This window comes from Aethalodelphis obliquidens, unplaced genomic scaffold, assembly GCF_003676395.1.
Source record: "Aethalodelphis obliquidens isolate GAN/ISIS:26980383/991018 unplaced genomic scaffold, ASM367639v1 scaffold4, whole genome shotgun sequence".
NCBI classification, from domain to species: domain Eukaryota; kingdom Metazoa; phylum Chordata; class Mammalia; order Artiodactyla; family Delphinidae; genus Aethalodelphis; species Aethalodelphis obliquidens.
Genome location: NW_020837948.1, coordinates 25,849,439 through 25,862,787, shown reverse-complemented (window position 1 = coordinate 25,862,787; position 13,349 = coordinate 25,849,439). Strand labels below are relative to the sequence as shown.

At 38.0% G+C, this 13,349-nt stretch overlaps 1 protein-coding gene across 6 annotated transcripts in view; it reads right to left on the bottom strand.

Annotated features, from left to right (window-relative positions):
* Positions 1-283: 283 nt before the first annotated feature.
* Positions 284-13,349, bottom strand: part of APC (APC regulator of Wnt signaling pathway) — a 143,578-nt gene continuing 130,512 nt past the window's right edge. For 5 of the 6 annotated variants that reach the window (XM_027100084.1, XM_027100070.1, XM_027100079.1 and 2 more), the window contains 2 exons: positions 9,933-10,147; positions 284-8,363 (listed from right to left, as the gene is read on the bottom strand). In XM_027100084.1, the coding sequence (XP_026955885.1) occupies positions 1,778-8,363; positions 9,933-10,147 (6,801 nt within the window). In that variant the 3' untranslated portion in view covers positions 284-1,777. The remainder of the gene's footprint in view (positions 8,364-9,932; positions 10,148-13,349) is intronic. The other variant, XM_027100074.1, reaches the window with a different exon arrangement.

Genomic DNA, 13,349 nt, shown 5'->3' with positions numbered 1-13,349 from the left:
AAATTGAGGTGTTTGCAAAGTGGTGCAATAGAAAGAGTATGGGCTTTGGAGTCAAATGCCTTATTTCAAATCACAGCACTTATTTACTGGCATGTTAGTAAATGACTTTAAAAAAGTCATGACCTGTAAATGATAAACACAGGTAAGGGTAGATAATTAATTACATGATGTGATTTCAAAGACACCAGGTAGATGTGCTTACTCCTCACCCCCTTTCCCAGCATCCTGCTATATCCAAATACCTTTTCCCTTCCCCCCAACACAGAGTGCATGAATTTTATTATTAAAAATAAATTTTCATTTATTCAACAAATATGTGAGCACTTGTCATCATCCTTACCTTCTGATCATTTAGAACAAATTCTGGGAAGATATACTGTTAGCTTTTTAAATACTTCTATCAGTTTATCTTCCTTCCTGAAGGATTCTCTCCCTGCTGTGTGAGGAAGCGGGAGCTGGAACACATACTCCACAAACCTACCTATCAAAAACAAAATCTCCCTTAACAGACAGGGGTTTCTAAATAGCCTTTTGAATATCTTAATAGTGTTAAATCTACCTTTGAAGTTCAACATGATTTGCATTTTCTGAGCATGGCAAAGTGCTGATTATACTTGGTGCTAATCACACAGTAACATTTTTTTTTTCAGGAAAGGTTAAGTGCCAATGCATGGAATGGTTAAATGCCAACAGTCAGCTTCAATTGTTTTTATTACAGTAAGAGGAATTTTACTCTTAATGCATAGAATTTGAAGAAAAAAATTATATAAGCTTTTAAAAGAGGCCCTTTTGACAATTATTAATACAAATGTGAAATAAGACCCTTCAAACAAATACTGATTTCAGTAAGTTTATACATACAGCAATAATTTATTCTTAAATGTTCATTTAGTTACTGTTGAGACACGATTCATGTCTCATTAATAAAAGAGCAGCCATCTCACCTCAAATACCAGAATATACAACAAGTTACAGCATAGCAAAAATTCTACCTACTTTCAGATAAAATCTAGTTCAGGTAAAATAGTTTCATTCAATGTTTTACAGTTACACAGATTTTTTGTTTGTTTTGAGCACAAAATAGTGTAAGTTGTTACACTATAGCTATCTATATGAACATCATGTGACCACAGAATTGTTAATCATTACTTCTGAAATTGAACCATCAGTTTCATTCATGCAGTAAAGCAAAGCAGGCTGGGTAAACTTGTTCATCGGGAACCATATTACTGTGAATTTCACAGCCACATGATTATGATGTCAGATGGACTCACAAGGACTAAAACAGAATGGTTTTTGCATAAATACCAATTTCTCCCTGATGTAAGTTTAGTCAGTTTATAATCTAGAAATGATTGATAACAGCAATATATCATATCTTCTATCTGTAGTGTTATTTTAAGACAAGCAATAATTAAAGGATGATGGGATGGGATGCTACTTAAATACATGAAAAACATACTGTACAAATATACTTGGCTTTACCATTTTCTTCCTAACTATCAAGAGTGCCTCCCAAAATATGACCAGTGAAGATGAAGTATACTATCAAATATGGCTTCCAGAACAAAAACCCTCTAACAAGAATCAAACCTATTTACAAAATTTTTCAGTCTTTTAGTTTCATTTGAAACAAAATTTCTTTTTTTGAATTTTATTTTTTATACAGCAGGTTCTTATTAGTTATCTATTTTATACATATTGGTTGAAACAAAATTTCTACATAGCAGTTGTAATTAACACTAACACATTCTTAGTTTCATCATTCCAGCTCTTTTTAAACAGATGTCACAAGGTAAGACCCAGAATGGCGTTTAGGACTTTGAGTTCCACTGGATTCTGTATTGTCACTTTTTGAATCTCGTTTCTTTGTGTTGTTATTCACTGGCGTTGGGATCTGAGATGGTCGGGCTGAAGTGCTATCTGCGCTGCTTTTCCTTGGGCTTGGGTTGTAATTAAAAGGACTCACTCTGGCAGCAACAGTCCCACTCGGTGAACTGTGCTTGCTTGAGCTGCTAGAACTAAATGGGGTACGTTCAGCTATTGAACTTTCATTAGTCTCTGATGCAGGGACAGGATGACTTTGTCCCGGTTTTCCCTCAGTTCCTTTTTGGTCTGGGGCATCTACCTGAATAAAGGAGTTCAGGCGGTTTTCCAAACCCATGGTGCGTACAGGAGCACTACCATTGCTCACATTTTGTTTCCCCTGATGATCTTTTGAATCTTTAGTGTTTGGGTTTCCCTTTTCTGAAACAGTGTCAATCACTGGGGGAGTATTTCCTGTTGGAGATCTTCCAGATCTAGGGTTGTTAATGGGGCAGTCCTCAATTCTCACCCAAACATCCTCTGTTTTAGAAACAGCAGGTGCCATTTGATAAATCAGAGTCTTTGATTCAGCACCATTTGCAGCACCTGAGGAAGTGGTCTGAGAAGTACTATTGGTGGGAGAAATTTCACTTTCTTTCATTTTTCTCCATGTTCCTTTTGTGGATACTTGGTTTTCTTTAGTTTGTTTGGTTCCTGAAGTAGAGTTCACATGTTTTTCATCCTCACTTTTTGCTTTTTCACTAGATTCTGATGAAGCAGAAAGAATTGAGGATGAACTTCCAGTTCTCCTCCAAGTGCTTACTCGAGGAAGGGATGATGAGTGTTTGCTGTGCTCACGTTTCCAGGTTCCTGACCTATTGATGGGAAGTCTGGAAGGACTTTCAGAATGAGAGCGTGCTATGTCATGGCGCTTTACTGGTCTTCCATCATTATACTCTATGGTGGGACTGAGATTAGGTGGGAGTTTTCGCCATCCACCAGCCTGAACAGATGAATGTGTAGACAGAGACATATCAGGAAGGGAAGGACTTAAAATTGGAGTCTGTGCCTGGGACCTACTGGGAGAATCTGGTCTAGAAGATGGAGAAAGAGATTCAAATGAAGCGGATTCCTCCAATTTTCTCCTTAGGGTTGGGCTTGGAGCTTCTTTGATGAAAGTTGACTGGCGTACTAATACAGGTCTCTCTGACCTATCAGATTCACTTCCACTTGATTTAGTTGAAGACATTCTAGAAAGTTCTACCTTTTTATTGGATCCATTGCTAGTACTCATTTGACTTAGTCCTTTGGAGGCAGATTCACTTCTTGGGATACTACTGACATTCTTGGATAAACCCGTTTGTTTGGTGAGGTTCTGTTGGCTCATCTGTCTGCCAGGAGATGTGTAAGACATTTTCCCAGAACCCGAGGACTTAGTTGAAGCAGTACTAGGGGATGACGTCCTTGGCAGCTGAGATAATTTGTTGGGAGGACTTATTCCATTTCTACCAGGAGAAATTGAGTTTCGCCCTGGAGACTGCATAGGTCTACTTAACGGCTGCTGGGCAGGTCTTGAAGGAGTGGAATCTCTAGATCCTGATCTAGAAGGCCCTTTATTTGACCCAGGTGTCTGGGATGCCTGCCTCGTAACAGGGCTTAATTCTGACTTCACTGATGGCTTGGCTCCTCTGGGGGAAGTGGTAGCTGCCTGACCTTCACTAGGGCTTTTGGAGGCTGGAGTCTTAAGGGGTGGGCCTTTTTTAGAAACCGGACTTGTACTTGAAGAGCTATTCCGAACTCCTGGAATATGAATCATTGTCCTACCTCGAGAGATTGAAGGCATGTTTGTTTGAAGGGGCTGTTTCATTTGGCTTGAAACTTCCGAATTAGATCGAATTTTCCCAGTAATCAAACTTCTATAAACTTTTTTCCCTCCTTTTATTCCTTTATTTTCAGATTCTAATTTCTTAGCTTCCAATGTACTTTTCTCCCCAGGTTTTAGAATTCGTGGGCCTTTATTACTTGCAAAGGGTTTTTCCTCTTGATCAGGTGTAAGATGAAATGGTGATCCCAGAGAGATTCCTGATTTCAGGGAAAGGATGGAATCTGAATCAGAAGAAGCTTGTCTAGATAAACATGCGGCAGCAGCAGCTTGATGTAAACTACTTACTATGGAATTTGCACCTTCCTGAATAGCTTTCCAATCGAAATTTTCTGAATCAGGGGATAAACCATGTTCTGAATCTGGTCTCTGTATATCTTTCAAATCGAGTGTCAAATCTTCTGCTAATATGCCACCCATATTTCTGGGACTATGCTTTTCATTATCAGCCTTGAGTCTTGAAGGCTTTTTCTTTTTTGGCATTGCAGAACTTATACATTCCTGCAACAGGTCATCTTCAGAGTCAATACTGAGAGAACTGAGAGAACTGTTTCTTGAGAAACAAACAGGGGTATCTTCAACGTGAAATGATTTAGGAGCATAACCTGACGCCTGAGGTTTACTTGGTTCTCCCTGTGAGTCAGGGGGCTCTGTCTCTTTGATAGGTTCATTTTCCTTGTTGTTGTTGTTTTCTTGATCAATGTCACTAAGAGAACTTAGAGAGGAATTTCGGGAAAAGCAAACTGGAGTATTTTCAATAGCAAAATTCTGTAATTTCTCATCTGTTGCTGCCCCTCTGTCTGGTATATCTTTGGAGGGCTGGGGAAAAGTGGATTGCTTCTGCAGCACGGGTTTAGGCTGACCTCGATTTATTGGATGTTTTGGAACAGCTTGTGTCTTATTAGCTGATTGTTGGTTTGAGGTTAGTTCTGTGTGGTTGGTAACTTTAGCTTCTGATTCCTTACTTTCCTTCCCCTTTCTTAATTCAGCCTTTTCCCTGGAAAGGTCGACATCATCATCATCAAAATCTAGAGAACTCAAAGAATCATTTCGTGAAAAACAGTATGGAGTGCCTTCAATGGGTGTGTAATGATGAGGTGAATCAAAAGTAAAACTTCCTCTGACTCGATCTTCATTATTTGGGACCTTATCATTGAAGTCCTTGGAATTATTTTTCAAGTTCTGTTTCTTTGAATCTTTGTTGTCTGAGAAATTTCTTTCAGCATTTAAATTATTTTTTGAGTCTGTATTTTTTCTTACACGTGTCCTGTATTCAGTATTTTGTGGTATAGGTTTTACTGGTGAAGTAGGTTTCTTCTTCTTACCATCTAATTGATTTTTGTTAGTTCCAGATGAAGACATAGACGCTTGTTGGACCTGGTCCATTATCTTTTTCACACGGAAAGGCTTGTGACTTTTTCCTTTGGGCATAGCAGAATTAATGCATTCTGCAAGAATATCGCCTTCTTCTGTTTTATTGTCATCCAGTTCAGGTATAGTTACAGATGAGGCTTTCCCTGTTTGAGCCTCATCTGTACTTCTGCCTTCTGTAGGAATGGTGTCTCGTTTTTCAAATTCACCTGACTGTGTTCCTGCTCTAACACCTTCTCCAGCAGCTAACTCATTTGGAGGGGATTCTATCGTTAGATCACTTAGAGATGTAGCTGTGGAAAAGTTTATAGGTGTCCCTTCTACACAATACACCCGAGGCATATCATCTCCTGGTGTAAAACTAACATGCTTTTGTGCTTGTAATCTGTTTTGTGATGGCAGAAGTTTGTACACAGGCAGTTGACTTGGTTTCCTTGCCACAGGTGGAGGTACTTTGGAAGACGTCTGGGCTGGCTTTTTGGCTTTGCGTGAAGATTTTGTTGGCATGGCAGAAATAATACACTCTTCTAGTATTTCAATATCATCATCATCTGAATCATCTAATAGATCTTTTTCAGAATCGGTGGGTTTTTCTGCCTCTTTTCCCTGGCTTTCATTTGATTCTTCAGGCTGCTCATTTTCTGTTTCATTCCCATTGTCATTTTCCTGAACCGGAGGCATTATTCTTAATTCCACATCTTTCTGAATAAATGGCTCATCGAGGCTCAGAGCACTCAGGCTAGATGAACAAGAAAATCCATCAGGAGTACTTTCTGTGGCAAAATGTAACAAAGCATCAGCATCTGGAAGAACCTGGACCCTCTGTACTGCAGCATTTACAGCAGCTTGCTTAGGGCCACTTTCTCTCTTCTCAGCACTAGGGGCTTTATTTTTAGGTACTTCTTGCTTAGTCTGAGCTGACTGAGGAGGAGGGGGAGGAGGGGTTTTACTTCTGCTTGGTGGCATGGTTTGTCCAGGGCTATCTGGAAGGTCACTGGGGCTTATAATGCCACTCACCATTCCACTGCAGGGTTCACTCTGAACGGAGCTGGCAATTGAACGACTCTCAAAACTGTCAAGTGAACTGACAGAAGTACATCTGCTAAACATGAGTGGAGTCTCCTGAACGTAGTGCTCTGGTGGACTTTTAGGTGTCTGAGCACCACTCTTTGATGGAGATTTGGCCCCTGAAGAAAATTCAACAGCTTTGTGCCTGGTTGATTCTGAAGATAAACCAGAAGCCTGGAGTCTGCTGGATTTGGTTCTAATGTGCTGTGACACCGTTGGAACTTCACTCACAGAATCTTCAGTTGATCTAGTTCCACTGCTTTCTTTTATTTCTGCTATTTGTAGGGTATTAGCAGAATCTGCTTCTTGTGTTGTCTGATCACACCCTATTTCATCTTCAGCTGATGACAAAGATGATAATGAACTACATCTTGAAAAGCATATTGGGGTATCTTCTACACAGTAAGTCTGTATTGTTTCTTGGTTGATAGAGGGAACTTTGCAAGAGGAAGAGGTGGCTTTTTGGGTCTGACCACTCCTGCTCTGTGCTGAACTGTGATGGAGCTGATTCTGCCTCTTGGCATTCGATGAAGGTGTGGCTGTATTCTCACTGCTTGAAGAGATGTGTTCAGTTTTAGTGCTCTGTCCAGATGAATTCTTTGAGAATGAAAATGCTGGTTTCTGTGAAGAAGGAATGTCTGTGGTATATTTTAAACTATAATCAATAGGCTGGTCCACGTGATGTTTTTCTTCATTATATTTTATGCTATAATTGGTTGGTCTCTCTTCTTCCTCATGTTGCTCTTCCTCAGAGTAACGTTCACTATAGTTGGTTGGCTTATCATCTTCATAGTCATCTTCCTGACACAAAGACTGATTTACATTTTGATTAATTCCATGATTAGAACCTACTCGATTTGTTTCTGAACCATTGGCTGCTCTTGACCTATATGGGGAAACACATTCTTGCTGTCCAAAATGTGGTTGGAACTTGAGGTGTTTATCATCAGTGCTCTCAGGATATACAGGATAAGTTGTGCTTTGACTCCTTGATTGTCTTTCCTCATTTTGTTTTATTTCATCTTCTATTATATGTTTGGGTCTTGCCCACCTTTCATTCTGTGAAGGACTTTGCCTTCCGGAGTTCAATTGTTCATCAGAATATTTAAGACTATAATTTATTGGTGTATCTAGTTCTCCATCATTATCATCCATATGATTTGCACTATGTATTTTATGGGCTAGGTCAGCTGGATACTGACCATAGCTGCAAAATTTACTTTCCTCATCTTCAGAATAGGATTCAACTGAAGGTTTCATTTGACCTCTTTTACCATAACCATCACTACTGCTGACACTATTTAAACTATCATTTGAAGATCTCTTGTATTCTACTTTGGCATATGGCACTGGACATGTCCTGTTTGAGTTTTCTGACTTGGTGAAGTTGTAAGAGTTTGCATGTGTGTGGGCGGTAGAGCTTCTTCTTAGTGCATTCCTCTCATCTGTCCCACAATGTAGTTCCGGGGTAGACCCAGAACTTCTGTCTTCCTGGGAGGTATGAATGGCTGACACTTCTTCCATGACTTTGGCAATCTGGGCTGCAGTGGTAGAAATCTGCAAACCTCGCTTCGAAGAGGTTCCTGGATTTTCTGTTGCTGGGTGGTAGTTGACTAGGCTAATACCTCGTTCTCTCTCCAAACTTCTATCTTTCTCAGAACGAGAACTATCTAAACTTCCCCTTGATGAAGAGGAGCTGGGCAACACTGTAGTATTTAAATATGGTGACAAGACAGTCATGTTTCCAGTATTAAAATTGTCTGACCTATTATCATCATGTCGATTGGTGTCAAAAACATAGTCACCATAGAGATTTTGCTTGTGTCTCTGCTTACTACGATGAGATGCCTTGGGACTTAAATTGTCAATATTGTCAAAAGTTTCTGATAAATGCTGAGCATCTAATTCTGCTTCTAGGGCTTTTTGTTTCCTGACATGAAGAGAAGGCAAGCTTGAACCAGGAGACATGATATTGGCATCCTTATACTTTGCAGGTCTATTTGCCATGAGATTCCTTAAAGCTGCAGCACTTCCCATAGCAATCATCTTGTGCTTTGAATGAATGAGGTTCTTGAGCATGCTGACTGCTCCCATGTCCCATAATGCTTCCTGATCTTTAGGATTTCTTGCTGAGAGATTCCACAAGGTTCCGCATGCATTACTGACTATTGTCAAACTGTGAGATTTCAAGTGTTGTAATAAGGTTTGTAAGCAATTATTCTCTCTTAGGATTTGCCTGAAATAAAAATATCACAGAAGTAAGGTAAAAATCTGTTCGTAGTAACAACAAATAAAAGGACAGAAAACAAATTTAAATCTAAAGATAACTACTAAAGCTTATTAACAACAGGCATAATAAAATTACACCAAATTATACTATAAATTTCAGGCATTGCCTATTTCCTTTTGTTCTATCTTAGTTCATTTAATGTCTATTGTTTTAAAGTACTCATCTGTCAGGGTAAAAGCGTTAAGTTTAATCAATTCTGCATTTCCTATTCTGACCCAATAGCTTTAAACACTTTTCCTGAGTAGATATATTTACTTTATTTACATAGTGACGGAGTCTCTCAGTTTGAGGAGTAGAGATGTATTATGAAATCTTAAGCTGAACAGGGGCTGTGGTAATTTAATCTCTGGATGGGCACCACAATGTTGACAAACTGAGACATCTCAGAAGAGGTAGACAGAAGAAACTGATTGACAATAGATCTTAACGAAGTCAGGGAGCACACTGTAAGCTCCTAGGTCAGCAGAATGACTTTTAGATAATCTTTCTGCCTCTGGTTTGATTTTGTAATACTGCCATTCCCCCTTACAAGTGTTCTCGGGCAAATTGTGTGTAGTCGTTATTTCTAAAAATAAACTGAAAGAAAAGTTTTCAAAACATTAACTATAAAAACAAGAGTTAAGAGTCAGCATAATGAATGTTAGGATCTGAAAGAGCTATGGCTTGTTTAAGGCATGGTAAAATGAAGTTTAGTGACAGCACAGTTGGCACTGGTGGGCTTTAAAACTGATAGGCAAGGGTGCAGTAAGCTTTACCATGGCGGCTCTCTAGCAGTCCAGTAGACACCTGAGTGCTTACTGAGTCTAAGAGGTCTTCTATGAACAGAAGAAAGGACTATAAGGCTTGTAGCTGGTGCATCAAAAACTTAAAGAAAAGATGTTTACATTCTTTTCAAAGCCCTTTTACTAAAGGTACCTCATAGTCTTTTTGAAAATGAGAGAGGAACAATACAGGATAAAATAAATAAATATGCTGTGAAAGATACCCATATTTTTGTTGAGATAATACAGAGCTCAAGTTCTGAAGATATGTGCCTTGTACCTGAGGTGCCTCTTAGGCCTCACAGCTCTAACAGATTGGATGAATGGTGGTTGGCTGAAAAATATTATCATTATTGATGTTATGGCACCACTAGAAAAATGTGAACCATTGTACTCTCTGGATCATAACCACAAGGTTTTGTTTTTTATAAACCTCATATTTGTTTAAGCCATGCTAACATACAGGAAAGGATTTTCTTCTCTGTAATATTTATGACTTTCATTTTTTCTTCTACACATGGGTTATACCTCTCAAGTATCATTTATTTCTAGATATCTTTATGATACTATGAACTTGTATTAGAATAAATATGTTAATGAATAAATCAGGAATTAATAGTTATATTTTCATTGTCATAAATGTAATTTGGCTTAGAACTTGCATAATTACACAAAACACTGCTTACAGTTGAGTCTTTCTGAGAGTATGAATCTTACAATTTCATTTAAAAGTAATATAAAACCCTGTATTTACCTGTGGTCCTCATTCGTAGCTATCAAGCTGGACACATTCCGTAATATCCCACCTCCACTTTCAATAATAGCTAAAGTATTTGTCTGGCTCCGGTAAGTGAGAGTGCCAACCAAAAATGCAAGCGCACCATCTACGGCACATATATCAGCTTTATTCTCAGTGCAGTGTGCTGACAAATTCCATAAGGCACTCAATACGCTTTTGAGGGTTGATTCCTATCAAGAAACAGAATATGTGTCATCTAATTAGAGTTGGAATTTCCTTCTTATAACGTCTATGTTTACTTCTATTGAGGAAGCTTTTTTTTTTTCCCTCTTTAAATCTTCCCTGCTGCCCATCCTTCACGGGTAAAGTATTAGGAACTCCTCATTTAGAAAAACTTTCATAAAATATCAAATCGAACTTAAGACAGTGATATCCCCATGAAACAAGCAGAACGCAATATTAAAATAATGACCTTTATGAACTTTATTCTAAGTGTTTAGATGGTGCACGCATATCTCACAAGAGCTTATATTAGAATATGAAACAGAACTGATGTGCATTCTGAAAAGATAGCATTTTCAGGACAACAGAAGCTAGAAAAAGCCCTCTACATGCCGATATGGAAAGATATCTAGATGTATCATTAAATGAAAAGAGCAAGCTGCAGAGGAGTATGTGCAATCTTATTTGTATAAACACACACATATATATTTATGTGTGGTTGATTCAAAAGTAACAATGTAACTTATTAAAAGGAAAGCATACTAGAAAAACTCCAATTTCTTAAAATCCCCAAAGAAACAAAGTAATTGAAAAACCAGAACTCCCTGGTATACAGTATCACAGTAAACTGACAAATTATAAATGCCACAGAAAATACTCTGAGTATACAATTAAGGATATTTGGTCAAAACTTGCCATGATCCTGATGTCAGTCTTTCTTCTTACTACAAATCAATCAGGGAACAAACAAACATTCATTAGAGATCTACTCTGTGCCTATCACAAGTAGAGGCACTCCAGAAAACATAGCAACTGATACTTGCTTTGAAGGTGCTAACTGTTTACTCTGGGGAAAAAAGAATGCAAAATCATACTTGAAACCAAGGGCTCTAATGGAAAGATTATTGCCATCTGAATTTAATAAAATAAGTAAAATATTTCATGGAGGAGAGCAGCTCTGCAGAAGAAAAGACATGTACATTCAGAGAGAAGGCAGGGGAAGTAGGAGGAAAGGCATGGAAGTGGAAATAAGCAAGGGAGGACTAAAGAACAGAAAGAAGACACAGAGGAAGTCAAAGTCCATGCTGGGGCATTGTGGGAAGTAAGGTCAGAGAGGTAAAAGGCGGCCCTGAATGTCATGGCAAACATTTTGGGCCTAACCCAATAAGGAACAAGCCATTGTATTCTCTTCATCAAGTTATTAAATGAATAAAACAATGTAGGAGCAGGTTTAGATACTACTTATCAGGAAGCAGGGAAGAAGTGCTTTCACCACTGAAGATGTGAAAAGGCTAAGAGCTCAATTTTAATTACATTGTGAATGAGGTAAAGGTGGGACATTCAAAGTATCCTGAGAACAGAAAAAAATGGCAAGAGTTTAGAGGGGTGAGCTAAACTTACAACTGATCTAGAGGTGAGACTTGAAGGTAGGAACATAGAAGTTGCTCTTCAAGACTACATGTAGAGGGCCAAGGGTCTTGTTTCAAAGAAGCTTTATAGTCAAAGGAGACAAGGAGAAATGATTAGATGTTGGAAGTACAGGTGGTAAAAACAAAGGGAAGAGATTCAGTAAGGAATGTGATCAAAAAGTATCAAATATAGGTGTAGGTAGAAAAGAAATACCCTAGTTAATCTATAAGTCTAGATTTTGTTAGAAGCAATATATTAGAAAGGACTGAAGAAGGTATGGCCAGTTAAGAAATGAAGCAAGTGACTACATGTTCAGGGTTTTGGTTCTTACAGGAAAAAGAGGAACACTGCAGAAGTTAGAAGAAGCAACAGAGGATTTCTGTTTTCATTTTCAAAATATTGGGCTTCTTACAGATAGCTGAAACATAAAAAAGCCGACTTCTCTACACCCAGTAGAGAAGATATAGAAGACAAGAATAAGGGACTAACAGCTTTGAGTAAATAGCCACGCTTAGGGCACAGAGTGCAGGTGAAGGAAAGATTCTGCTGTGTAGAAGAGTAAGAGTCAGCGAATGATGGTAAAATGATGCAGTACGTGGGGAACATGGAAGGTAGTTTTGGTTCTTGTGGTCATTAGTAGTAAATGAGGTTGACAAGGAAGAGATGACAAATTAAAAAAGAGAATAAGAACATTCATAATGACGGCTGCACTGAATGTAGAAAAAGAGGGAAAAAATAAATTCTAATACTGCTAACCAGAGCAGGCCCAAACCAGAATTGGATATTATAAATTTCTGATGGGCTACTTTTTCCAAGATTGGGCCTTGCATTAAAAATTTATAGATGAATTTAGGGAGAAATGGTCTTTAAACTACTCTTCCTTTACAAGAACAGGCTATGTCTTTCCATTTATTATGGTCTTCTCTTACGCTTCTCAGTAGGATGTGTCTTTTAATCTAACTTTCTTCGTTTGTAGCAATTAGTTTGTATGTAGATCTTTAAGGTCCTTGAGCGACAATAAAATAATGAGCTATTCAGCAGCAATACAAGTTCCCATAATACCTACAAATACGTTAAATCTTTCTGAAAACACACAAGCTTGATAAGAAAGGAGTCTTAAAGTGTACATGGGGCTAATTTTTTTGTATAATTTTATTAAGGTATAATTAGAGAACAATAAACTGCACATATTTCAAGTGTGCAATTTGATCATTTTTGATGTGTGTGTATACCAAGATAACATTTATATCACTCCCTCCACTTTCCTCATGCCACCCGTAATCCAACCCTAACCCCAGGCAACCGCTGTTCTGATTCCTGTCATTGTAGATTATTGAATGTATCAATAGGTCATTCTTTTTTTTTTTTTAATAGCCAAATTGTATTCCACAATTTGTTTACCCATTTACCTATTGATGGACATTTGCGTTATTTTTAGTTTTTGGCTATCACAAATAATCTTTCTGTGAATATTTGTAAGTCTTTGTGTGAATTTAAGTTTTTGTTTCTCCTGGGTGGCCAGGTTGTATGGTAGGTAAATGTTTAATTTTAAAACACTGCCAAATGTTCTCTAAAGTTGGATAGGCATACCTCAGAGATATTGCAGGTTTGATTCCAGACCATTGCAGTAAAGCCAAGTCACATCATTTTTTTTTTTGGTGTGCATATAAAAGTTATGTTTACACTATACTGTAGTGCATATAAAAGTTATGTTTACACTATACTGTAGTCTATTAAGTGTCCAATAGCATTACGTATAAAAAAAAGTACATACCTTAACTGAAAAATAATGCTGTTGGA